At 43.5% G+C, this 9,877-nt stretch overlaps 1 protein-coding gene across 3 annotated transcripts; it reads left to right on the forward strand.

Moving 5' to 3' along the window:
- The first annotated feature begins 4,332 nt into the window (after positions 1 to 4,332).
- On the forward strand, positions 4,333 to 8,869 carry LOC133915821 (uncharacterized). Of its 3 annotated transcripts, XM_062359154.1 has the most exons (9): positions 4,333 to 4,805; positions 5,234 to 5,252; positions 5,410 to 5,463; positions 5,739 to 6,052; positions 6,319 to 6,446; positions 6,735 to 8,086; positions 8,171 to 8,311; positions 8,406 to 8,480; positions 8,608 to 8,869. In XM_062359154.1, exons 4-6 carry the CDS (start codon positions 6,009 to 6,011, stop codon positions 8,081 to 8,083), a joined length of 1,521 nt encoding a protein of 506 aa, XP_062215138.1. In that variant the 5' UTR covers positions 4,333 to 4,805; positions 5,234 to 5,252; positions 5,410 to 5,463; positions 5,739 to 6,008; the 3' UTR covers positions 8,084 to 8,086; positions 8,171 to 8,311; positions 8,406 to 8,480; positions 8,608 to 8,869. The 3 variants fall into 3 exon arrangements, with proteins under 3 accessions (XP_062215138.1, XP_062215137.1, XP_062215139.1); XM_062359153.1 differs by having other exon boundaries at positions 6,319 to 8,086; XM_062359155.1 differs by lacking the exon at positions 5,739 to 6,052.
- Positions 8,870 to 9,877: the final 1,008 nt, after the last annotated feature.

Below are 9,877 nucleotides of genomic sequence, written 5' to 3' on the forward strand. Positions count from 1 at the left end.
CTCCCTCCTCCCTCCCACCTTGCCACCACCTGAGCAGGCCACCAGAAGCCCAAGCGTCTGCAAGGACGATAGCGGCAGGGCTAAATCGCGGCATCGCGTGGGCTGCCTGAGCCCTTAGAAGAGATTGTAGCCGGTCAGAGCGTCGATCACTGCCTCCGCGGGAGGTGCGGTTGGCCGGATCCATGGCTGAATCTACACGGTTGGCCGAATCTGGCTCGATGGCGGCCGATTGCACGACTGGTCCGCTCTCTGTGGGATCTCGCTTGTGGCTTGTGTTTTCGTGGCGTGGTCTTCTCCTACGCGCAGGTGACCGGATCCGAGTCTATGGTGGCTGAATCTGCGTGGCCGGTCGGCTTCCACTCATGACGATGTGGATCCATGTGTTCCCATGCTTTGGTCTCCCGTGGTGTGTCTAGTGTGGCGTGTGCGGCTCTGCTGTGTGTTGCTTGCATCATTGTTGAAGGTGAGGTATGCGCCGGTGGGGCGCTTTAGTCTCAGTGTTGAAGGAGAAGTGCGCTCCGGTGGAGCGGCTCGAGTTGAAGATGCTTGCTCGATGGCTGCTGGGCACCTAGTATGACGGGAACACCTTCTTTCACACTCTGCTCTGGTGCCTGCTGTGTGGGCACGGTGCTGCTATGGTGCCCGATGTGGTGACCATCGTTAGTCCTCATGGCTAGATCCTGCGTGGTAGCGGGTGTTGTGTCCGTAGCCTGCCTGGTGGCTCACCGCAGGATGGGGCGGTGGTAGTGGCTTGGATTTGCGCACTGAGGACCAGGGCATCCCGGAGTGAGCAGTCGGTGACGCCGATCTGGCGTGCATACAACACGTGCGGTGGGGAGGTGTGGGGGCTCCGGGCGAAAGCCTTCTGGAAATGATAGCGCCCTTGGGTATCGTTCTCCTCGTTTGAGGCGTTGCCGAGGTGCCCCTCCTCGGCCCACCCTTGTGGTGGGTTCTCAGATGAAAGCTCATATCTGGCTTGCTGATCAAGCGACGGTGACGTCTTTGACATCGTATCTTTCTTGGAGGCATTGTTTTGGGGTTCTTTCCAATGTTGTATGTCTACTAGTGTTGGAGTAGATTGACAGCAACGATGACACCTTTTGGTGAAGTCAGAGTTTCTGTCTGGATGTGGTGCTAGTTCAGTGCCTTGGGCTCTGCGGGCCTCACAGCGGGCGGTGTTCCGTTTGGATCACATGACGAGATTTTGTCTCCTTGGAGCTGCGCTTCACGATGGGTCACGACAGGCGGCCATGCTTAGGGGAAGTCAAAGCTGCTGTGTCGTGGGTGCGCGATGAGCTTGACAATGATGACGCGAGGCAGGTTTGTTCTTTGGGGATCATGTGCGTGAGGTTAAGCGATATCGAGGCAAAAGCTGAGGCCTGCTGTGGTGAAGTCAGAGCTATTTTGTTGCATAGCGACGAGCTTGATAACGATGACACATGATAAACTCTGTCATTAGTAGGGCAGTGTTATGTTACTTAGTTTAGTTTAGACGGTCCTGACGAGCCTCCTCGTCTGTGGTGTTGCACTTTGTTTCGCTTCATGCTGACTCTTTTCGGCTCTTTGTTCTTTATTTCTTCTAATGGTAATGAATGAACAGCTTCATGCTCTTTCGTCAAAAAAAAAAAATAGTCAGGTTGAGTGGTAACCCAACCATCCCAAAGGGCCGGCAGGCCATGGTTTGCCCAGAGTGGCATGGTGGTCGAGCAGAAGGAACGAGGAAAAAAGACCATACATTTTAGAAAAAAAAATTGGTAGACATGAACCATGTACCTAATAAAACACCAGCATGCAATCTGCTTAAAGATCTAAGGGCATTTGTCTAAGCAGCCATGCCATAAGTAATAGTAATCTGGGCTTGTGAAGGTGTGGAAACAAATTTACACTTTGGCAAGGGAAAACATAGAACTAATACTACCATATAATTATTAAAAACAGACGGTATGTTACTGATGGATTTTTAGGGCCCATCACAGATAAAATATCCTCAGACGATTACTAAGACAGGTGTGTCTGTAACAAGCTAGGTGTCTAGATGTGAATGAACTTACATGCGTTTTTTTTTCATAAATACATATGTTTTTATCATACAGACACGGACAACTTTTAGAAAAGTCTATCTGTGATATTATCATATATGGTTTCTTATAAGATCTGCATGTGTCTATTCAGTAGACACAAATAGATTTATAAACACCCATTTTTATTTAAAGACCCGCAAATATTTTCAAATTTGATCATCCGTCTCCCCTAACCCTTTTGGCTTCCAACACACACAAACCGATCGTCTCCCTAGGCTCTTTTGGCTTCCTGCACATACAATCCCTCAATATAAAGCGATGATGAGTATTCTTATTCCTCACTCACCATATCTAAGTGTGTAACTACACTGAGAAGCGAGGAGTGTTCTGTGTCCTCACTCGCCATCAGCATTGGAGAAGCAAGATCTTAGCGGGGCCAAATCCCTTTTACTGCACCAAGATGAGTATCATATGGTTTGCTTCGCAGTTTAATTAGAGTTTGTTAGGTTTTTATTGCTTCGATCTGTGCAACTGATGCCATAACCTTGTTTTTATTGTAGATCTGCATAGCGCAATTCATGACAATCAGAAGGTGGAAGAATAGAGTTGTTCCTATGGCGACTTTGATGGCGCGAATGCTTGGTGTCAACTTTGGCCCGATGGAATTCATATTCTTCGTTGCTATAAAGGCCCCCTTCATCGACCATATGTTGGTCGTCAACCGCGTTCTCCATTCTATTCTACCAGTTGAAATTTTTTTCATTGTTGTTCGTCGGGATGGAGATATTTTTGTTAACTGCAAGACATGCTTGAATGCTCATTTCTCGTTGAACCATAGATGACGGTTTAGCAGTAACCTAGTGCGGTTCTGGCTGATGCGTGAAATAGTCAAAGTGCAGCCATATTCGGATGACTGTGAGATGCTAATTAAAGATGATGATTGGGTTGACATTGTGCTAAAACGCAGGAGGCTAAGATGATATCTATCATCTCATCCTTTTGAAAGACAATGCCGATTGACCCAAGTTTATCGATTTATCTTTTTGGAAGACGGTGTCGTCATGATGTTAATCATTTCATCGTTTTGGAATACGACATCGTAATGATGTATAGCTAGCTAGGTTTATATGTTCTGAACAATATGTGATTTGCATCTGTATGATGTTCTTAACATTTGTGATATATATGTAAATGTATGGGTTTTGTGTTCTGAACAATATGTGATCGATGTTATGAATAATGTGTGATCGATGCTCTGAACAATGTGTCAATATGTTTAATTTAGGAATCATAAAGTGTGTATCTATGTGATCATTTCCCCTATAAGCAAATTTTATATAGCCAGGAAGCAAATTTGTTTATAGGGGGAAATAAAGATACATACGATTTTAAAAAAATAAAATTTATCTGTGACAATTTAAATACATAGGGTTTAAACAAAAACCCATCTGTTACTTTTAGTAATCATAGATGGATTTAAATTAACACCATATGTGACTCTTACTATACACAAACAGGTTTAAACAAATATCATCTGTGACTCTTACTATGCATAAACGGTTATCTAAAAAATCCGTCTGTGTATGTGTGTTACAACGGTTCTAAAACCGTCTGTAACAAGCTCGATATAATAAATATTTTTACATAGACAGAACCTATAAATATATATGATATGATTTAAAATATATTTATAAATACCTGTTCTGTATACTGTAATAATATACCACTGGGATCCTATCCCAATAAGCACGAAATCAATCTTGTGGTGGTGGAGTACATTATTGAACTGTTGTTCTCCATTGCCGCTATCCCTCCCTCCCTTTATTGTGGGCCTTGTGAACCTGAGTGTTACAACCAATTCAAAAGTCTTCAGAGTAATCTGATCCCTAAGGGTGAATCCTTCCTCTTGTCCCCTTTGCCTCTAGTTATTTTCATCGGTCAGGATTGTATTGGCACATTGAAGCATTGTTTTTTTAATAGTGTGATCTATTTACATAATTTTTATTGGAGGTAGGGTCGTACGCAGGGGCGAAGCCCAGTAGACTGTACAGGGTGCGGATGCACCCAGACCAAATCCAAAAATTAGTTATTACCATCAATTTTTTACCATACACGCACCCCCCTTGGCCCAAATTGATGCACCCCCTTCGGCCCAGCTGCTCGGCGAGACCCCAGGCCCCAACTCCAAGCCCCTCGCGGAGTCGCGGCTCGCTCCCGACGCCCAACTGGCTGACTCCGTCGCGGCGTCGCCCACTCGCCCTAGGCCCCAGCCGCCGCGGTGCCTCCACGACCACGAACCCATTACCCACCGGCGAGCCGTGCTCCTGCTCGGCTGCTCCGCGCCTCCGTCGGCCGTCGACTCGCCGCGTGAGGCGTGACTGCGTGAGCGCCGAGTGCTGCTCCGCCGGCCGTCGACCCGTGCTCCTGCAGGCTGCAGTCCTACTCCGCTGTTCGGGCAGCTCGGCTGCTCGCCTAGTCGCCTGCTCCGCACAACCGCGCCTCCGCCGGCCGTCGTGTCTGCTCCCAGCTCCCGTGTCTACTTCGGCCGTCGTGTCTTCCCGAGACGCTCTGAGTTTGCCCGAACAGCAGAGTGCAGAGTGGCAATATTTGAGAGGTTTGACCGTGAATCCGTGATCGTAGTGGTAAGATTGATGCATCAGAACTGCGCGATGCTCTTCTCAGTCTGGGATATTCTGTTTCTCCAACCGTGCTAGACCTGCTTGTGTCTAAATTTGACAAGACTGGGGGCAAGAGCAGAGCGATTGAATATGATAACTTCATTGAGTAAGAACCTTCCTTCAATTTAAGTAGGCTCATTATTGCTCAATGAATTTACATGTGTTGCACCGTGTTCAACCTTAAGAATCTTATTCAGATCAAATGGCTATTGTTTCTTAGAATTTCTACACAAGATTTGGCGAAGCGTTTGTCCTCATTTTTAACAATTCGTAACTCGCTAATATCTGCCTATGCCATTGACCGTAATTGGTGAAACAAGTTGTTCTATATTTTGAAACAAAAACTTTTCTTAACTTGTGATAGATCGAACTAGAAACTGGTTTGTTCATCAACTGGCCTCCTAAGTTTCAGCCATGTTTTCTGATGCAAGACTATTGTGACGGTTAATACTGATAAAAACTGAATATGTTCTATTTGCTTTCAGTTTGTCCAGTACCATAATTCTAACTGTGTTTTCTTTTTTACCTCGGCAGATGTTGCCTCACTGTTAAGGTAATGCCTCCACCATACCGAGCGAGCGCTGCTTTGCTGTTCGGGCAGCTCGGCTGCTCACCTAGTTTGCTCTAACAGCTCTGTGATGGTTTCTGAATTCTGATGGAGTGATGGATAATCGTGATTGCTATTTGCTAATCGATTTTTTTTATGCCAGGCCAAATATGTTGGTCATTTAGGAGGTGCTTTGAGTAAAAATTTACTTTTGAAGGTATGTGTGTTTCAACTGATTACTGATATACAATCTGGTTATCTGGATCTTTGCTTTCGTTTTTCCTTCACTTGCTTTCAGTTCTCCAATGATACAACTCAGAGAGCTCTTTGACATTAGAAAACTGAACAGATTATATGTTACTTTACAAATTGAATTATCTCTTTACTTAACAAATACTGGTAGGGTTAAAATTGGGGATTTCTTGATATTTATGACAGTGTGCAAGTGTAATTGTGTAAGTAACTAATATTCAAATAATTTACAAATGATAGGTAATTTGATGGAACGGTTTTATAAAAGGAAAGCACCAGAGCCCGATAATGCCAACAATAAAAGGAATTCATGTCCAGATGATATCAATTGGGAAGAGGAGATTAAATATGATCCAGGCTTGAGGAAATTAATTGATGATTACCATCCTAATCAAAGAGAGAGGGTGAGAAGAAAGTATTTAGAGAATGGGCCATCCCAACCTCGTACATGCAATTTTCCATTCTCACATATAGGAGAAAGCCCAAGAAGATTTATTCCGGAATGGTTCGATGAGTTTGGAAGTTGGCTTGAATACAGTGAATCCAAAGATAAGGTATATTGTTTTTGTTGCTTCTTGTTTAGAGATAAGAAGGATGCTGGATATGAAGCATTTGTTGTTAATGGTTGGAATGGCTATCATAGGAAAGAAAGGCTAAAATTGCATGTATGTGGTGTTGGTAGTTTACACAATAAAGCAATGATGAAATGCGATGATCTGTTACAACAAAAACAGCACATTGATGTTGCATTCCAAATTCAAAGTGAAGCTGGTAAGAAGGCCTATTTAATTCGGCTAAATGGGTCTATTGATGTTGCTAGGATATTGTTAAAGCAAGGATTGCCTTTTCGGGGCCATGATGAATCGGATGAGTCCCACAACAAAGGGAACTTCAGGGAATTTCGTGATTACACATCGGAGCAAAATCTTGCTTTACGCAAGGTAACAGGTAAAAATGCATCAGCTAACAGTCTTTTGGTAGCTCCTGAAATCCAAAGGGATATTGTTAAATGTTTTGCAAAGGAAGTGCTACATTCTATTCTAGAAGAAATCGGGCATGATGTTTTTTGCTTGCTAGTTGATGAGTCTAGAGATATTTCTTGCAAAGAACAAATGGCTGTGGTTTTGAGATATGTTGATAAATGTGGAATTGTTAAAGAGAGATTTGTTGGTCTTGTTCATGTGAGAGAAACAACTTCTGCCTACCTCAAGTCTTCCATTGATGCTTTATTTGCAGAGCTTAAGCTAAGCTTAAAGCAAGTTAGGGGCCAAGGCTATGATGGTGCTAGCAATATGAGAGGCGAGTTTAATGGATTGCAATCATTGATTATGAGAGAAAGTCCTACAGCTTATTATGTTCATTGTTTTGCTCACCAGCTCCAATTAGTCCTTGTGGCCGTTGTGAGAAAGCATAAAGGCATTAGTGATTTCTTTACTAGGATTTCTGACTTGTTGACTGTTGTGGGTGGATCATCCAAGAGAAGGGACTTGATCAGAGATATCAATCATGACCATGTGAGTAAGGCCTTAGGATGTGGGCAACTTGAAACTGGGATAGGATTAAATCAAGAACAATGTCTTCAAAGACCCGGAGATACTCGTTGGAGTTCTCATTATAAAACTCTCAAAAGTTTAGTTGACATGTTTCCTACAATAGTCAAAGTGCTGGAAATTGTGGAAAAAGATGATAAGGATTGGAAACATAGAGATCAAGCATCGAATCTTCTAGAGTACTTCCAATCTTTTGACTTTGTCTTTTATTTGCATCTCATGTTGACTATATTAACAATCACAAACACCTTGTCACTAGCATTGCAACGGAAGGACCAAGACATTGTGAATGCCATTAAATGTGTGAGATCAACTAGATGCCATTTGGATGAACTTAGAAGAAATGGGTGGGAAAAAGTATTAGATGATGCATTTGACTTCTGTGACAAGCATGATATTATCAAGTTGGAAATGGAAGATGCATATATTGATCCCAAGAAGCGTAGGAAAAAATCTGGCATTACAAATAAGCATCACTATGAAGTGGATTGCTTTAATGATGTTCTTGACTGGATACTGCAAGAGCTTGACAGCCGCTTCAATGAGACTAGCTCTCAAATGCTTGTTTGCTCGGCCGCTTTCAATCCAAGAGACTCATTTTATGATTTCAATGTAGAGAATTTGATTAGCCTAGCAAAACTGTATCCTAATGATTTTAATTTTGGGGATTTGAGGGATCTTAGCCATCAACTTTGCCTCTACATCGTTGATGTACGAGAAGATGAAAGATTCTCCAACATACAAACTATTGTTGAACTTTCTCAAAAAATGGTAGAGACAAGGAAGTATCTTTGTTATCACTTGGTTTATCGACTTTTGAAGCTTGTACTAGTATTGCCTGTCGCTACTGCTACAGTTGAGAGGTGTTTTTCAGCTATGAAGATTGTGAAAACTTATTTGCGCAATCGCATCAGCGATGAATACTTGAGTCATAGCCTTATTTGTTATGTGGAGAAAGAAGAGATGACGAAAGTTACCAACGAGGTCGTGGTTCGTCGTTTCATGAAAATGAGTGGACGTAGATACAACGATTAAAAGGTATTGTAATAGTGTATTATATTTATTTTCATCGAGTCATTCTTTTTTTAATTAAAAAACTGAATCATTTGTTCTCTTTTTTAGGCTGTCGAGGATCTTGAGGTCGGATGATATATTTTGCCGATGCCGACCATCTTTTGTTCATTACTATACTAACTCAGTAACCAATATCAGTTCTATCAGCATCACTAATGTATGGGAACCAATAGAAGAAGGCCTTGTCCCGTAAAGTTTCTACTCATTCTACCATTTTCTTTTCGTATATGCTATTCGGTTGCATTGGAAATTCTAACTTATTTTGTTGCTCACCCATTTTCAGATTAGAGATGACTAGGCATGTTTTGATGATTTCAATTACTTTGTCTCCCAAAGAGCTGGACAAGAACACTCCTGGGTGAGTCACATGTGTGTCTCTGTTAATTGTTTAGGATTATTGTTGTCAGACATAAGTTACATTTGTAAGATAAAGAGATGTCCTTGTGCATGATTCAGGTTTAAAATATTAATTCATTTTTATATAGGTACCAAGCTCCAGACTATATTGAACAGCTCAGGCAACAGCAGCACCTCCAGCAGGCGCCACCAGCCCACCACTGCAGCTCCAACCTCGCCGACCACCAGGCTAATACCAGCAGCTTGATTATGAAGGTACAACAGTAAAAGTTCTCAATGATGTTGGTATTTTTGTTGTTCTAGCATCCGATAATTTTTGCTTGAAATTATACATATCAATGTAGTTGTGCTAAAATCTTGCATCCCCCTCCGTTTTGCTCTAGCTTCGCCCCTGGTCGTACGAGACTATAGGCTTGAACTCCCGACTGACTCAATCCCTCTGTGGGACTTTGCCATCGGGTTGTGACTTGTGAGCCTGTTCGCTGAAGCATTGTTTATCTCGCCAGCCATTGAAGATCATGAATTGCCGCCGATCCTGCCTTCTCCCTCGTCATTGTTTTTTTTAACCACCGCCTTCAAGTAAATTCAAATTTGGAAAATCCAACCGATTTTCGCAAAAGACGATCACTTCACAGAGCAATTGTTCCAATTTTCTTTATTGGCACAGCGGCTTTTACTTACACACTATACGTGCTATAAGTTTGTACTACGCTTGCACAGCAGCAAACTCCGACTCTTGCTCTCCAAGTAGTCAAGTAACCGAACTCGACATTTTACACGTACGATCATTGGCTTCCATCACAAACATGGAAGTTGGAAGCAGCTTGGTGCAGAGACGCTCACAATCCGCAGGGAAAAAAAAAAACAGATTCTCATACAAATTCTAAAGGTTGGGACTTGGAACATGGAAGTTGGAAGCAGCTTGCCGCCGAGACGCTCGCATGTCTAGGTGCGTGCATTTCACAAGGATAGATAGGGACTGATCGTCAGCCAAAGCCGGCGATGCCGCTGTTGTTATGTTTGATAGATATATAGCCTGTGACTGCGATGCGCGCGTTGTTTGTGTGCTGGATTATTCTTCGGACACATGCATGCGTTCCCGCGCGCATCGGCACCGTAGCGTGCATACGCGCCGGCGCCGCATGGGCACGGGCAGGGATGTACGCGTGGTCCAAAGCCGCCCGCGGCCGACACCGCGGTGTCCCGGCGCAGCGCAGCGCACGCCGAGCCCCCCGCCCCGCTGCCGGCCCCACGCCGCACCATTTTTACCGGTACGATCGGGTAGGGGTAGCTTTTTACTACCACTGCACTTGTAGCGGCATGCACTAGCGACAGTGTGAGCTGTGACTGGCGATCTCGTATGAATATGCATATATACCAGCTGGTGATGGAGCATTT

This window comes from Phragmites australis, chromosome 4 (genome assembly GCF_958298935.1).
Source record: "Phragmites australis chromosome 4, lpPhrAust1.1, whole genome shotgun sequence".
NCBI lineage: Eukaryota > Viridiplantae > Streptophyta > Magnoliopsida > Poales > Poaceae > Phragmites > Phragmites australis.